Here is a 16219-nt window from a genome sequence, read left to right on the forward strand (position 1 = left end):
TACCCTGGAAGACAGAAGCAGAATTCAAGGTGATCCTGATAGACTGGAGCGCTGGGCAGAAAACAACAGAATGACATTGGATAGGGATCAATGCCAAGTTCTGCACCTAGGAAAAAGAGACCAAATGCACAGTTACAAGATGCGGGATACGTGGCTCAACCACACTACAAGCGAGAAGGATCTTGGAATTGTCGTCGATCACAAGCTGAATATGAGCCAACAATGGGATGTGGCTGCAAAAAAGGCCAGTGCTCTTTTGGGCTGCATTCATAGAAGCATCGCTTCCAAATCCCGGGAAGTGCTAGTTCCCCTCTACTCAGCACTGGTTAGGCCTCATCTGGAGTCCTGTGTCCAGTTCTGGGCACCACACTTTAAGAAGGATGCAGACAAGCTGGAGAGGGTTCAGCGGAGGGCAACGAAGATGATCAGGGGACTGGAAACAAAGCCCTATGAGGAGAGACTGAAGGAACTGGGCATGTTTAGCCTTGAGAAGAGAAGACTGAGGGGAGATACGATAGTGCTCTTCAAGTCCATGAAAGGTCCCAGGGAGGAAGGCCAGGATCTCTTCTCGATCATCCCGGAGTGCAAGACACGGAATAATGGGCTCAAGTTCCAGGCAGCCAGATTCCGCTGAACATCAGGAAAAACCTCCTGACGGTTAGAGCAAGACGACAATGGAACCCATTCCCTCGGGAGGCGGTGGGCTCTCCCACGCCGGAGGCCGTCGAGACGAGGCTGGACAGCCACCTGTCGGGGATGCTCCGGCCTGGATTCCTGCGCTGAGCGGGGGGCTGGACTCGATGGCCTTGTGGGCCCCTCCCAGCCCTACTGTTCTGTGAGTCTTTGTTGTTGTTGTTCAGTCGTTCAGTCGTGTCCGACTCTTCGTGACCCCATGGACCATAGCACGCCAGGCCTTCCTGTCCTGCGCTCTCTCCCGGAGCGTGCTCAAGTCCATATTCATTGCATCCGTGATGCTATCTAGCCATCTCATCCTCTGCCGTCCCCTTCTCCTTTGGCCTTCAGTCTTTCCCAGCATCAGGGTCTTTTCCAGGGAGTTTTCTCTTCGCATTAGGTGGCCAAAATATTGGAGCTTCAGCTTCATTATCTGTCCTTCCAAGGAGCACTCAGGGTTGATTTCCTTTAGGATCTGTGAGTCTAGTATTGTGTAATAACACCTCGGCGGAGCTCCGGCGCCCTCTAGCGGCCACCGGGCCTCGGTGCAGCCGGGAGGGCCTCCTTGGCCCCGCCCCTTTCCCTCCGGTTGCCGAGGCGACCGCGGCCTACACAGGCGAGCGAGGCCTGAGCGTGGTCCGGGGGCCCGTCCCTGCCGCTGCTGAGCCGGGGTTCGGGGTGCGCCAGGCGGCCGTGGCAGCCGGACCACTCGTCCGCCGTGCCCGGAAACTGGGCGCGGCCCCGCGAGAGTCCAGCCCCGCTTCCGCTGACCCCTCCGCCGGGGGACCCCTCCCTGCCGCCTCCGGCCCTCCCCACGTTGCGCCCCCTCCCCAGCAGGACCCGCGCCTCTCCCCGCGCCCGTTCCGATCCCGCCGTTGCCCGGCTCCGGACAAAGCCCCCGCCCCGTCCCAATCCAGTCGCACGTTGGCAGGCCGCCCCCAGCTCCCGCCGCCCCACAGCGGCCCATTCCCCCAGGAGCCAGGGCCCCCCGCACGCACACTGCCTGCCAAAGGAGCCCCCTGGCCGTCCTCGTTGGGAGCCCCTCCCCAGCAGTCCTCTCGCGCCCATACAGCCCCTCTCCCTGGGGACCCCGAAACCGCCGCTCTCCCCTCAGTAAGAGGAAGGGGGCTTGTCCTGGCCAGGGAGACGGAGGGGCTCGCGGGGGTTTCCTTGGTGCAGACGGTGCAGCCAAGGGGAGACCCTTCCGGGGGAGCCTTGCCTCTGGCGGCCCTGCCGGGCGGCCCCAACATCCCTCTCCCGGCCACCCCTCAAGGAGCCCTCGCCTCAGGAATCGTCACCCCGCACCCCAGCGCTGCTCCTCCCAGATCTCCTTCTTCCCCCCAGGACCCCCCCCACAGCGTTCAGGCCCCCCACCCTTCCAGGGCCCCCAGCATCTCCCCCCACCTCCACTTTCCAGCCACCCCTTGTGTGCATCCCTCTTTGTCCTCGCAGGAACGGCGTCATGGGGAAGAAGGGCGAACGGGGAGCCAAAGACAAGACTGCAGCTGCCTTGGAGGAAGAGGCGAGGAATGCCGCCAAGAAGGCGGAACACGGGGAAGGTAGGGCCGTCGCCGCCGTGTCTCGCTTTGCGCCCGGCTCCTCGTCCCCTGAACTCAGCAGAGGCGTTTTCAGCCTCACACCGATCCTGCGAGGGCAAGAGAGGGCGTCTTGCTGTGGGGAGTTCCGCTGTTGGGGGTGGATTTAAACTTGGGTCTCCCACATCCCAGGTCCAGGGTTGCGGAATGTGGACACTGTTGGACTGCAACTCCCATCACCCCCGCCATTGGCCATGCTGGCTAGAGCTGATGGGAATGGTAGTCCCCCAAGATCCAGAGGGCCACAGATCCCCCAAACCGGCTGTAGCTGCTGCCCTCAGCCCCGCGAGGCCGGAGCCTGGACGCTGCGGTGGCCCTTGTTTCTCAGAGGCCTCTTCGGGGCGCCACTCTGTTCACAGAGGAGTACCAGTGCACGGGGATCCTGGAGCAGGACTTCACCGAGCTCTGCACCCGAGCTGGATTCCAGGAGATCCCAAAGGTCATGATAAGGCCACACCCCCACGCTCTCACAGTCGTAGGTGAGTGGCACGGGGCGGCGGGGGCTCTGCGCTGTTGTCCTTTGAGTGGGCGCGCTGGCGCGCAGTCCCCACAGTGCTCCCCACAACCCATCCTGCGAGGCACAGGCCTGTTCCCATTTTACAGGTGGGCCAACTGAGGCCGGGAGGGAGTGGGCTGTCTAGCCATGGGATGAGCTCAGGGCAGGGGCAGGGGGCTTCAGGCAGCGTTTCTCTCTTGCCTCTTTCATGCCTCAGTAGCTGCGTGATCCATCTCATAAATTAGGAGAAGCAAGTCCCTGCTGACGAGTGGAGACCCCCATCTCCTGAAAAATCTTGCTTCTTTGTTTATTTTGAAGATTTCTCCCTCACTTTTCAACCAGATGATCGTCCGTGTGGCTTTCAATAGATTGCGAACACAGAAATCCCCAAGCAAAACCCAGCTGCCCTGAGTCCCTGGCGCAGGGGTGCGGGCCTTCCCGGGCTGGAGTCCCAGGGCGAGGGCCCCTCTTGTGATGGGGAAAGCAAGGCCCCTGCTGCAGGCGCTGCCTCCCTGGCCAATGGGTGGGGCCAGCTGCCCCCTGCTTGCCGTGGCTTCTCCCTGGCAGGGGGGGTGTCGCCTCCCAGGGGGCGAGGCGTGTGCTGCCCTCCCACGCTGGCGCGCCCTGGCCAGGCAAGTCCCCCGACGCTTGGGGCAGACAGGAGAGCAGAATGGCGCCTGCTCGGGGGGGGGGGGGGCAGGCAGGGCGCCAGCCATCTGATTGGCAGCTGAGGCGGAGCTTTCCTGGTGACTGGGACGGCGATTCTCTTGGGTCTCAAAGGGAAGCACCAAGCAGGTGGTCTCCCGTGGCAGCAGGCAGAGTGGCGGGAAAAGCCGGGGCAGATGGTTGTGGGGATCCCTGTGGCGGGCCGAGGTCTGGCCAAGGCATCCAGGCGGGGCGACTGCCCAGCGGGGCCAGCTCCCCGCTCAGGATCGCTCCTGGCCAGCTCCCCGCCACAGAAGCGCCAGGCCTGCCCAGGGCACGGGGTGGCGCTGGTGAGTGTGTCCAGCTGTGTCCACAGAGGAGCCCGACCCACAAGCCGAGAGGGAGGGGCAGAACACCCTCCTGCAGATCCAGTGGAAGTATGCCTACTTCCGCCCCGCCATCCAGGTGGAACAGGAGCACGAAGACCCCAAGACCACGCGGGAGATCTTCATCCGGAGTGAGTGAGGGAGGGAGGCAGGCAGGCAGGCAGGCAGGCGGCTGCCCCACGGAGTGCATGGATCTCCACGGACCCAGACACCCAGGCCCGCCCCGCCCCGCCCCGCCCCCTCTGCGAGCATGAGCACGAGGCCTCAAGGCCGAAGCAAAGCCGACCCCGCGTCTTCTATCCTAGCAGGCTGGAGAATCGAGGAGAAGATGCTGGCGGTCTTTGCCAAGTGCCTGCCGGCCCTGACCCACCTTCAGGCAGTCCGGTGAGTGAGGGAAGGGGGCCTGGATGCTGGGCTGGAACCTGCTGAGCGAGTCAAGCAGCACCTGTGGGAAAAGCAGGGAGGAGCCCGGGAGTCTCCTCCCTCATGGGCTAGAGTTCCAGCTGCAGGGAGTGTTGCGTCCAGGCCAGCAGTTCCCACCTGCACCCCTGCATTCCTGAGAGGGCTGTGCCACGTGCGCTTCTGAATGCACTTGTTGCCCTTGAGTCCTCTGCTCCCATGTTGCAAGGCTGCCCACTCCCTCCCTCTCGTGCGCGTGTCTAGGAGCTCAGCCCCACCCCGTGGCCTGCCCACCACGGCTGCTTCCACTCTCTCCCCGCCTCCGTATCTGGCCTCCTGCGGGCACCACGTTCCTTCCCCCTGAGGGGCAGCAGCAGACATGCCCCTGAGGAGCAGGTCTCTGGCCCTGCTCATGGGAGCTGTTCCTGAGGTGAAATGGGTCCGTGAGCAAAGGGGTCCTGTCCAGCTGCTGCTTTGGCACCACCAAAGTGGGCCTCACAGGGCCTTGCTGCAGGGCACGCATGTGTGTCTGGGTCACTGGCGCTGCTCCGTGGGATGGCCGGGCACAGCAGCGTTCCTCGGGCGCCTTCCTTGCTCCAGCCAGCCTGGATCCTCGGAGAAGAGCAAGGCGCCCTCTTTGGCTCCATGTTGCCGGGACTGTGGCACTGGGGCGGGGGAGCGCCTGGCTCACGTGCGGCGGGGGGAGGGCCCTTCTCACAGCTCTCTTCTTTCAGCCTCTGGAAGGTCGGGCTGACGGACGACACCTTCGCCGCGCTGCTCTCCATCTTGCCCAGCTGCACCCCCCTCAAGTGAGCTGGCGGCTTGCGAGGCCTCTGCAGGGGCCTCCACCTGGCGGCCAGGTGCCGAGACAAGGGCTGGCCGAAAGAGGCAGTGCAGAGGCTGGGGCAAGCCTGGCAAGGGGGCCTCGTGAGGGCTGGCCCCCGGGCACCCTCCTCGCTCTGGGCGAGGTTCCAGGAACTGCCCGTAGCAAGGACACGGCACTCCGACATCCGTGCGGCTCTGAGGCCAGCTTGCTTGGAGAGGCCAGGCCAGCCGGGGGCAGAGGGGGAGGCAGAGAGGGAGCGTACGGCCCTTGTCCTGAAGCACCTGGCCCGCCCGGGTGGCAGGAGAGGCCACGCTCCAGGGGTTGCAGGGTCCTGGCTCCTGCTGGATGCCCTGCCCGAGGCTCCCCCTGCCCGGAGGGGCTTGCGCAAACTCCTGACACCTGGGTCACCCAGCCCAATGAGCTGCACCCTGGTTTTGCGAGAAGCCCCCACCCTGCACCCCGCCTGAAATCATGGGAAGAGGCCTGTCCCTGACAGCAGGCCCTGGGTGATGCGGGGGGGCGGGGGGCTTCCGTATCCCTTGCTGACGGCTTCTCCGTCCCCTGCAGAACGCTGGCCCTGGAAGGCAACCCGCTGCCCATGCGCTCCTTCTACAAGCTGATTGCCGAAGAGACCACGTGAGGACGGGGGGCGTGCTGGGGAGGAAAGGAAGAGCTGGGGGGATGTGGGGGGGACGTTGCCTCAAGGACAACGTCTCCACCTGCCGTCTCCAGGCCTTTGGTGGTGGCCCTCAGGCCCGCTGGGGCTGCTTGCCCACGCCCCACCCTTCAGGCTGCCAGCACCATCCCAGGCTGGCCGCTGTCTTTCTCCGCTTCTCCACCCACCCTTTCGCTGGCCCAACAGGGACAGACCTGGCTGTGCAGCAAGAGCAGCCTGGCCAGAGGAGGCTGCCCATGAAGCTCCCGGCCAGGGCTCCCGGTGTTTTGGCGCATTGGCAGCAGGGACTGGGGGCCAGGAGGGAACGAGGGTGAGGCCCCTGCCAGAGGCGTCTCACGTGCCCCCTGCTGAGAGAGGCCCCCCCGCCTCTCTCTGCCCTCCAGCTTGGCTCACCTCTCCCTGCGGAACAACAGCATTGACGACGAGGCGGCCCTCCTGATGGGCCAGGCACTCTCCTCGCTCAAGAGCACCAACAAGACCCTCGCCTCCATCAACCTCAGCTACAACCACATCACGGACGTGGGGGCCACCCACATTGCCAACGTGAGGCTCGGGGCGGGGGGTCCCCTGCCCTCAGGGAAGAGCCATCCCCCGCTGGGGGCCTGCCAGATGAGGTGGACTGCAGCTCCCAGTAGCCCCTGCCAGCATGGCCAGGCTGGGGGAGGAGCCCAGAGCCCAGGACCCTGATTCTGCAGGAGCGGGACGTTTTTACCTACTCATTTGTGGCACGTGTGTACCGCTGAGTGCAATAAAATCCCTCAGCGGTTCACAGGAAACCCTTTTGGCAAGGGTGGTGCCGGTCGGAGGAATCTGGCATGTTAACAAACGGTGCTCCTGGACTCGGTGGCTGGAGCGTGGAACTGGCTTTCTAGGGGCGCAGGGGTGCCATTGCTGGTCTGCGAGTGCAAATTACTGGCTGTTTACCACAGACTTACCGCCGGACATGTCCCAGTGGTGTTGGGTTTGCACTGCCCGGCGGTTGTCTGCCCGTTCCTGTGGCGGGTGAGCGATTCAGTAGGGCAGTTTGGGTCCTGGGCAGAAGAAACAGTGCGCTGGAGTGACCCCTTAGGCATTGCAGGGGCTCGTGGTGCCTTCCTCCCTGGCTGGGGGCAAAGCAGAGGGGCAGAGCAGCCGATAGAGACTCGCAAATGTGACAGGAGCAAAGCACTTCTCAGCAAGGGGTTGAGGCCTCCACGAGCGTCGGCACCCCCCCTCCCAAGCCCCTGTGGACAGGGGAAGGCCTCAGACGGTGCCGGGGAGCACCTCGGCTCCCCACTGTGCTCTTGGTGCACCGGCAGGGGCCTTGGGGAGCTCGGGGCTGCTTCCTCCTGCTGGGGTGGTGGGTTGGGCTGGGCAGAGCGAGGGGGCAGCTCAGGGGGCAGGCATTCCCTGCCCAGATGGGGCCCTGCTGCCCCGGGGTTGGCCCAGCTCCCAGCAACTCATGCTGACCCCACCCCCGTTCTTTGGCCTCCTCCGGCACAGGGCTTGCGGCTCAACCGTTCGCTGCTCTCCTTGTCGTTGGCGCACAATCAGATTGGAGACGAGGGAGCCATGAAGCTGGCAGAGGTCAGCCTGGCTGAGCCCCATTTCCGGGGGTGGGGGCTGCACCCCATGGAGCCCTGGAGGCTCCAGGGGGCTCTGCCGTGGGGGGGGGGCTGGGCCTCCACGTGGCGGCTCAGCCCTTCTCGGGGGGCTGGGGAAGGCTCTGCCAGCGGGCATGGGGCAGGACCGGGCGGGCTGGCGGTGGCTGCGTCGTGCGTGCCTGGGCTTGCGTGGGCGGGAGCCCTGGCCCCGCTGAGAGTGCCCGCTTGCCTGCAGGTCCTGGGCCCATTTGCCCTCACCCACACGGAGGTGGTGGAGCGGCGGCGGCTGCTGCTGGAGAAGGAGTGTCAGGAGCGGTGCCGCCTGGTGAGGGAGGAGACAGATGCCGTGGGGAGAGTGGCGGCAGGGGCGGCCCCTCCCTCGCCGGAGCCCCTTCCCTTCTGGGGCTTGGCTGCAGGGGAAGGATGGCGCTGCCCATGCGCAGCAGAGGCTGGCTGTGCCCTCTGCTGATTGGCTCGCCTCCCTGTGATGTCCTCGAGGAGCCTCCCCCCAGCTTCCAGTCGCAGAGCCGTTTTCCTTCTTTCAAAGCGCGCTCCCCCTCTCCCCGCCCCAGTTGCAACGAGAGGTGGGTCAGCCACGATTGTCCATGGGGCGCGTTTCAGTGACAAAGCCGCGAAGCCTCCCTGAAGCGTAGGGGGAGAGGCCAGGTGGACGGCGGAGCCGGGGTCCTTCGCTGGGAAGCCCGCTGGCCATTTCAGCCCCAGGGCAGGCAGAGCCCGACGCTGCAGGCAATGCTGTGCCCCCCCCCCCCGAGTCTCCTGCCCTGGGTGCCTCCTCTGCAGGCTGCTCTGGAGCCGTTGCCCAACGCAGCCCCTCGATGAACTCAAGAGTCCTGAGAAATCCCAGGCATGATGGGGGTGACCAGAGGCCAGCAAATCCAGCCCCCCCCCCCCCCCCGCAACACGCACAGGGCTTTCTGCGCTCTGCTTTGCGCCGCTTCTCAGCTGTTGATCCCATAAGATGCTGTTGCCTGCTGAGTCCCCCACCCTGACCCAGCTCTGCCACCCTGAGGGCAGGCCTTGCCTTCCCTTCTGTCCAGCCCCCAAGACACTTGGAGGCCAAGAGCGAGCGTCCCTCCAGCCACATGAGCAACACGGCCATCGACAAGCTGCAAGCAGCCAAGGCCACCAAAGCCACAAACAAGAAGAAGGTGAGAGAATGGGGGGCAGGCGGGCCTGGGCCAGCAGTGCGAGGGGCAGGGAGACGGCTGCAGTGCTTCCCAGCAACTCCCCCCCCCCCCCCGGGCATGTGCAGGAAGGCCGAGCAAAGGGCTTGGAGCCCAGGTGCCTGTGAGAGGCGGCAGGCGAGCCCTGGGCGGGGAGGGCGCCCACAGCCCTGAGAGCCCCGCTGCTTTGTGGGCAGAAGATCCCAGGTGCATCCCCTGGGTCCCCAGCAGGGCTGGGAAGGCCCCTGGCTGGTGCCCTGGAGAGCCCTGGCTGCCAGCCCGTGCCCAGCCTGTGCCCCCTGGTGTCCCCTGCTGGCTGGGGGCAGTGCCGCCAGCAGGGGCTGGCGGAGGGCCCACCCCCAGCGGGGCCCACCCCCAGCGGGGCCCACCCCCAGCGGGGCCCACTGGCAAGAACCAAGAGCAGCCCCTCCTCTCCACCTCAGCCCCTGCTTGTTTGCCCACCTCTCACGCTGGGCCGGACAGCGGTGGTGGGGAGCAGGAGGACCACCCGCCCGCCCCTGGCGCGCTCAAGCGAGCAAGTGGGGGCCGCGGCGAGGAACGGGCGAGGAGCAAGAGCAGCTGGCAGCAGCGGTGGAGAGAAGGCCGACGGGGCGGCCCGGAGGGCGCCTTGCCCGAGGGCCTCCGAGACCAGGATCCGGCACTGGCTGGGGGTGGCGGGAGCAGCGGCTCAGCACAGCCGGAGGACGCCAGGGTTGGGGAGGCTGGTGCAGGCAGTGCTGAGCTACGTTTGCCCAGGTCTGACTCGGGACATGGCACCTTCCGAGGCACTGTTCCGTGTTTTGGACTGTCAGTCCCCTGCAAGATTTCAGATGGAAAGGGGGGACTACCACCCCCCGCACGCAGGCGTTCAGGAAGAAAGAGCTGTTCTTCTCCTTTCAGGAGCCTGCGAAGAAGGAGGAGAAGGGCCAGGCGGGCGGAGGGGCGGCGGTGCAGGCGGCGGTGGCTGCCCAGGCCAAGAAGGAGGACGCCAAGCAAGCCAAGAAAGGTTCCCACAGAAGCACCTCTGCTGCCCCCCCCCCCCGCCTGGAACAGGGCGAGGACAAGAGGGCCTGCGTGACGCACTGGCGGCCTTCTCTCCCACAGCTGTTCCCACCACCGACCAGAAACCAGTTCGCAGCAAAGGAACCAAGTCCGGCAGCAAAGACAAACGGACCCAAGTCCTGGAAGTGGAGGTGAGGCTGCCCCATGCCGCCTCGGCCCGCCCCCCACTGCCGGCTCGGCTCGCTGTCAGGCCTGGCCGCCAGCGAGGGAGCCGCCCAGAGTCGGGCTCAGGCAGCGACCGACCTCCGTCCCCCTGGCGTCCGGCACTTGGCTTTTTGAGCAGCTGAAGCGAAGATCCCCCCCAGGCCAGGCCGGCCTGTGAACACAGGCATGGGTTTGCCAGCCAGCAAAGGGCTGCGTGGCCTGAGGCAGCCCTCCTTCCCTGGGTGGATCCCTGTCCATTCGGAGGTCTGGCCCTCTGGACGCCCGTGAGCAGCCGCCATTTTCCTCCATGCCGAGAGCAACGTGCCCTCTCGCCTAGATGTATCGCTCTGACATCCAGCCCCCGCCCCATTCCAAGGGCTTTGGGTGGGCAGCGCCAGCACCGCGCCAATCTAAACCCCTGTCAAGGGGCATTGTCCTGCTTGTCCATCTTGCGGAAAGCCCCCCCCCTTTAAAAACAAAGAATAGGACAAACCCCGCACACCGTCCCCAAAAGTCCCTTGGTGACTGCTGGGGCCCCTTTGGGATCCCATGAAGAAAGTCCCTGTCTTTGCCTGGCTGTTTCCTAGTCCAGATGACCCAGCTGGCAACCACCTGCTGCTAATGCCACACACGCCCCAGCCCATTCCCCCCCCCCCCGAGCCATCTCGACAGCCTAGGCATCTCAAATGGCAGGTGACGGAGCCCACTGAGATGGTGAACCCACTCCTAGAGCAAGCCGAGCATCGTGACGGGAGAGTCTTTCTCCCAGGCAACCGTGTCCTCATCTATCTCAACCTCATGCGTACGTCTGGGGACGGTGGGGAAGAGCAGCTGGGGCCCCAGAGGCCATGGCCGCTGGTGGAGGCTCCCTTGCCCTGGGCTCTGGGACTCGGCCACCATCCTTTCCTGCTGCACATGGCGCCACGCTTCCGAGTGGCCGCCCGTCTTGTGCTGGTGCTTTTAACGCCAGAGGCGGGCTGTCAAGGCGGGCTGTTGAGGAGGGGCCGGGGTGGGCGTGGCCGCTCTCAGAGCGGGCTGGCTGGCTCAGACGGAAGCCCGGGGCCTTGGCCTCTCCTCCCCTCGCAGGCAACCAGATCACAGAGACCGGCTTGAAGGCCTTCCTGGCAACCGTGGAGCAGCAGGCCAGTCGGCTGGCTCCTGGAGGCAAAGGGCCGATGGGCCTCCTGCGGCTGGCGCTGGCGGTGAGCTCAGGAGGGCGGGGAAGCTGAGCAGGGGGGCAGGATTACCCTCGCACCTCGGGCGAGGCGGCAGGATTGGGTCGGAGAGGAAAGGAAGCAGGAGGGTGGGCCGAGGGGATTCCAGGCCCCAGCGCTGCCAGGAGCAGACTCCTGCCAGCGTGTGGGGGACTCGTGTTCAGCCCCCTGGCGTGCACGTCTCCAGGTGTGCCCTTCCACCCTGAGCCTGACACGTAGCGCCCCAGCACCACCCTTGACCGGAGAACAGCACCGCGGCAGGGCAGGGCAATTTGTCCCCTGCCAGACGTAGCTGGGCCACACTTCCCATTGTCCTTCCCCATGGGCCAGGCTAGCTGGGGCTGAGGGGAGTTGGGGGGCCACACATTCCCCGTCCTGGGCTGAGGGCTTGCCTTCTCCTTCACCCTTGATGTCGACCCTTTCAGAAAAATGACTACCCTGCAGAGAGCAAGACCTTTGCCAGGATCCAAGAGCTGATGGTGGCGCGGGACCCTCTTCCCAAGGTGGGGGCAGCAGCCAGGGCAGCTGACGAGGAGCTTGCAGCTGCACCGTAGGCGTCACAGAGGCAGCCGTCCTCCCGAAATGCAGGATCCCCCCCACGCTCGTATCTGGGGCACATGACTGCAGGGGAAATGGAACCTTCCCAGAGAGGCGGGGGGACGGGGTCTTCTGTGGGGGCTGCTGTGCAGACACGGGGCAGAGGAGCAGGCAGATGTATAGAGCTGGTTGTGCCAGACGCTGGGACCGCCTGGACCACCCGCCCCACCCCCAAGCCAGGGCACAGACACAACACTCTGGCCGTCTCCCACGAATCATGAAAGTAGAAATCTCACATGCCTCTCTGGCTGATATTTGCGTGACCTACGCCTCATGCTGTGGGGAAGGCACATGCGTGCGTGCACCCCATAGAGCATAGCTGGACTTGGCAGTATCTGGGAGCTGCCCTGGCCCAGCCAAACTCGTGTTCCCGTGCCAGGATGATCACCTCCTGGGAGGTTGGTGCGCCTCATGCGGCCCGCGGCACCCTGGAAATCCCCCCTTGGGGCTGCGTGTGTTGTCCCCCGCCCCGCTCGGCACACAAACAGTTGGTGCAGGATCAATGCGAGGGGTGGGGGGAGCCTCTTTTCCTTCCCGAAATGAAAGCATTTGCTCTGAAGCTGTTCTGTGCCTGCCTGCCCAAGCTTGCAGCTGCATGCCAGGCCAGGCCAGGCCAGGAAGCCAAGTGGGCGCAGAGGTCAGCCATAGCAGGAGCAACACCTCAGACGTGCTTCATGGCAGTGCAGATCTGGACCAGGCCTCAGGCAGGAAAACGCGTGAGGCCACCACGATGGCTCCAGAGCAGTCCACAACCTGCTGGGCCTGCTCCAGATGTTTTGGACCTCAACTCCCATTAGTCCCAGCCAGCATGGCCAACGGCCAGGGTGGTGGGAGCTGTGTTCCAAAATATATCTGGAGAGCACCACTCCTGAGCTCTCCGCCACAAACACCAGCTGCTCACTTCAGCTAGAGGTGACGAAATCCACGGAGGGGCCGATGATTCCAGCCAGGACAGGCTCCTGCTTGGGCAGCGGATAGCCTGGCCGCCCCACTGGGTTGCGCTGCTCTTGTGCCGCAACCGGGAACGGACAGGGCCCTGTGGCCCCGTTTGCCTCTCATGTGGGGAGGAGAGCGCCGCTCACGGCTTTCTCCCAGCACAGGGCAAGGCAGGCACCCACCGTGCTGTCTCGATGGGGCCAGAACGCGCTCCTCCTTAGTAGACCTGAAGGCAAACAGCCTGCTCCCATCCAGCCTCCTGCAAGGAGGCGCCTGCTGGGGCAGGAGCTGCCCCGTTGCAACAGCTGTGCTTCTCAGGCAGGCCTGGTCAAGCGCAGCCATTCACCTAAAGAGAAAGGAACAGCCACACGCAGACAGGAGGTGGAAGGAGCTTTTGCTTTTACTTTTTTCTTTAAAAAAATCTTTACCACTGAAAGGAAGGAAATAAAATTGGCTTTCAGCAAATTGAACAGCGAAGAGTCTGGTGTCCTTTTTATCTCTCTCTCTTTCTCTATAACCTTATATGCATCATACGCCTGGCGCAGCGGGGGGGCATGAATCCTGTGGTTGGACGCGCAGCTTGAGCCAGCGTGGCCCACTTCAGTTCTGCGCCCCCACCAGAATCCGGTGGGCAGCGGCCTGGGAACGATGGGTTTGCGCAGCCTCCGGTGGGCCGGCCCTCCCAGCTGCCTGAGCGTCTCCCGCTCCCTTGCCAGGAGACGCTGGCACCCTTGCTTGGGGACAGGCAATGGCGGGATGCCCTCAGTTGCAACAGCCAAGGCGGGAGCTACATGAGCTGTCTGCCAGATGCTTTGAGAGGCAGGTTGTCAGCGCGGGGCAGGCGGGCAGCGCTCTTGCTGAACAGCAAGAGCCCTGTTCCCAAGGCACGCTCGAGAGCCTCGCCCAGCAGCCGTTTCAACACCACTATGGCCCAGTGAACGCACCCTCTCCGGGGCGGTCCTGCCAAGCAAGTGCTGGGAGAGGAGGTGCCGAGCTGTTCTATCCTGAGAGAGCGGGGGCCCCGGCCGATGCCTCCCCGGTCCCTTCTGCTGCGGCTTGCTCAAAGCCAGCCTCCCATTCCACGGCCCAAACTTCCCCCAGGCCAGGGCTACAGTGGTTGTGGCCGTTTTGATTTTCTAGTTGTCAGGGTATGAAGGCAAATAAAGCAACAACAACAACAACAACTGCCTATCATATTTACAAGAACTCAATGCACATACGTACATACATATTTATATCAAATAAGGAGTTGTGGAAGCAGCCAGGGCCTCTCTGAGTGAGGTTTTCCTCAGCACGGAGAGAACAAAACAAAAAAAAGTGCAATTATACAGAATATATTCCAGCTTTCATGTACGGTGGGAAAGCAAGTCTGCGGGGGGGGGGGGGGATGCATATACACCCGTGCACATGTGTGATTGATTCAGCCCAGGGATATGCAAGGAGACCCTAACCCCCAAAGTGGAACAGACGTGCGGGCAGAGAGTGGGTCTCTCTACACTTAATGCACAAAATAGTGACTGGGGCTTGGTGGACTTGTCTTGGAAAGCCTCTGATGGGAAGAACTCCAGATATTACAGATAAGACAGTTTAAATTAATCCAACGTGCTTCCCCCAAAGAGAGTTCCAGTTCCTCCTCCTCCTGGGCTTCACCATCCCTGGCACAGGTGGCTCCCGTTGCAGGTTAACCCCTTCCAGGTTCAAAGCAGCCGGCCGGCCCAAGCACTGCAGGAGACAGCCCAGGTACGCTGGGAAAAAAGGCAGCCACAATCCGCTGGCAAGTTTTCCTTCCTTCGTGAAAACACCCTTCCCTAAAGGGTCACTTCTCGAAGCCTGTCTTCAGAGAGGGAGATTGGACCTGGAAGGGAGGGGAAAAGAAAGCACATTGCAACCGCAAAGAAAGCCCTTCCAGAGACCCGTGGGCGGGCATGGCGGCGGAAACCGGATAGAGCTCCAGCGGCAAACGGGGTCTTCTTACCAGACTCGGCTACTGCCAGGGACTGCGAGGAGGGTGAAGGGTTGTGGCTGGCATGGTATGCTTGAGGACTGGCAGGCACCATCCACCTTGGCTCTGGCGCCACGTCTCCCACAGGTGTGACATCCGCAGTGGAACCTCCGTGCAGCGCCCGCAGTAGCTGCAGATGGGCCGCTTCAATGTCCTGCATCAGAAGGAGCCGAGGAGGAGGGAGGGGACCATTATGCTCCATGCTCCGTCTTGTAAGGAGGGGGCAGCTGGAGACCACGGACTCTTCTCGGGCCCAGTGGAAAGCCTGTGAATTAATGAACGCCTGCCCACCCACCGGGAGGGCAGCCAGGGAGGATGCTCCATACCGAGGGGGTCCCAGAGACACAGGTTCATTCAAAGACGTCACCAGCCAAGGCTCAATTTCCACTGCCTTTCTTCCCTTTGCTACCAGCCCCAGGTTGCTTCTCTCCCCAAGATGGTTCTTGCTTTAAAACGGACCCAGCTATCTCAGGCTTGCAACCAGCCTCTCACCCACCTGAGGCTCTGGGAAAGCAGTGAGAGGTGTTTTGAAAAGCAGAATTTGGGTGTGCTTCCTGGCTCTCGTAACAGCTGAACAATGCAAATCGGCACGAACTGGTTTGGTTTTCCAAGCTTGTACAGGGTTGACACTGATGACACGGGGCAAGAACAGTGCCTGTGGATGTACCTGCAAGGCTGGAGTCCACCCCTCTGCACATCCTCATTTGGGCACCCTGGCACCCCACAGCCGCCCCGTGCTCGGTCTCCTGGCTCTGCGTTCCCACCCGCCGTCCATCCTGCCATTTCCCTGCCACAACAGGGGCCGCAAGCCAATGAGCGATGCTTTCGGAAGAGCAACAGGAGACGGGGCGCAAAGGCTAGCGGTAGCAGGGGGAGCACGCCCACGCCTCCCGCCCTCACCTTTAGCCTAGTCAGCTTCAGTGTCAGCTGGTCTATCGTCCGGAAGATCACGTCCACATCCGGAATCACATGGCTGGAGCGGGGGAGCTCTGGAGAGGCTGGGCCTCCGAGGGTGCTGGGGCAGCCGGCAGGGCTCTCCTTCGGGTGCCCCTGGGAGCTGTGCGGGGGCCTGGCAGGAGGCGGGCTCCTTGGCTGACTCGAGAGCTTGGCTGGCTCGATAGGGCTGGGGCTCCTGGCATCCGTGCGGGCTTTTCCGGAGCCGGCCGGGAGGCTGACGTAGAAGTAGTTGCCTGGGGAGGGGGGCAGATGTGATCATCCTGTGAAAGAAGCTTTGGGGATTCAACATCTACATTTGGGGAGGCGGAAGAGGGGAAATGTCCCCAAACTACTGCTGCAGCGTCCCAGCTCAGCTTTTCTCCCGATCATCAGAGCGCATCCTCTGAGCTGTGTGCATGCGCGCACATGTGGGCTCAGGCTTCCTCCACAGAGCCATCTGCTTCCCAGATGCCCAGCAGAGGAGAAGGGAGCTGCTGCCTTGCAGCTGTGACTCCGGAGAAATTAGGAGGAGTGGGAGGGAAGCCTCGGATGTTTTTAACGTTGCAAATCTATTTCTAGAGTCCAGTCACAGAATGATAAAGGAGGTCTTAAATCAAACAGTAAAGACAATCAGTAGTCCTAAAACACTTCACACTAAAAATAATACGAATCATAATCTTGATAGCTGCATTTAAAATATACTTCACTAAGCATTTTGCCATCAAACAGGCAACGCCACCACAGCAGCCAATCCTAGCTGTCGCTGCATTCCATGTAGTTATGCACTGGGAATGTTTCTTCTTGGTTTAGACTGGTCTCTTTTAGGACTACTTGCTGCTTCGGACTGCTTTTTGCCTGAAAAACTC

At 63.0% G+C, this 16219-nt stretch overlaps 2 protein-coding genes across 16 annotated transcripts in view; one reads left to right on the forward strand and one right to left on the reverse strand.

Moving 5' to 3' along the window:
* Nucleotides 1–578: 578 nt before the first annotated feature.
* On the forward strand, nucleotides 579–12889 carry LRRC71 (leucine rich repeat containing 71). 12 transcript variants are annotated; one of them, XM_084823543.1, is made up of 16 exons: nucleotides 579–835; nucleotides 2125–2231; nucleotides 2627–2746; nucleotides 3785–3925; nucleotides 4100–4178; nucleotides 4928–5002; nucleotides 5587–5655; nucleotides 6079–6238; nucleotides 7178–7261; nucleotides 7514–7603; nucleotides 8337–8447; nucleotides 9363–9468; nucleotides 9567–9655; nucleotides 10362–10470; nucleotides 10755–10870; nucleotides 11308–12889. In XM_084823543.1, the coding sequence occupies exons 1-16, from the start codon at nucleotides 675–677 to the stop codon at nucleotides 11434–11436; spliced, it is 1746 nt and encodes a 581-aa protein (XP_084679669.1). In that variant the 5' UTR covers nucleotides 579–674; the 3' UTR covers nucleotides 11437–12889. The 12 variants fall into 12 exon arrangements, with proteins under 12 accessions (XP_084679669.1, XP_084679670.1, XP_084679672.1 ...); XM_084823544.1 differs by having other exon boundaries at nucleotides 4103–4178; XM_084823548.1 differs by lacking the exon at nucleotides 579–835 and adding an exon at nucleotides 1260–1350.
* ARHGEF11 (Rho guanine nucleotide exchange factor 11) overlaps nucleotides 12792–16219 on the reverse strand; it is a 63431-nt gene continuing 60003 nt past the window's right edge. For all 4 annotated transcript variants that reach the window (XM_084823532.1, XM_084823531.1, XM_084823533.1 and 1 more), the window contains 3 exons: nucleotides 15318–15607; nucleotides 14391–14571; nucleotides 12792–14270 (listed from right to left, as the gene is read on the reverse strand). In XM_084823532.1, coding sequence (XP_084679658.1) covers nucleotides 14224–14270; nucleotides 14391–14571; nucleotides 15318–15607 — 518 coding nt within the window. In that variant the 3' untranslated portion in view covers nucleotides 12792–14223. The remainder of the gene's footprint in view (nucleotides 14271–14390; nucleotides 14572–15317; nucleotides 15608–16219) is intronic.

Source organism: Heloderma suspectum, chromosome 17, assembly GCF_057233095.1.
Source record: "Heloderma suspectum isolate Gila_16-S chromosome 17, 16-S_ref, whole genome shotgun sequence".
NCBI lineage: Eukaryota > Metazoa > Chordata > Lepidosauria > Squamata > Helodermatidae > Heloderma > Heloderma suspectum.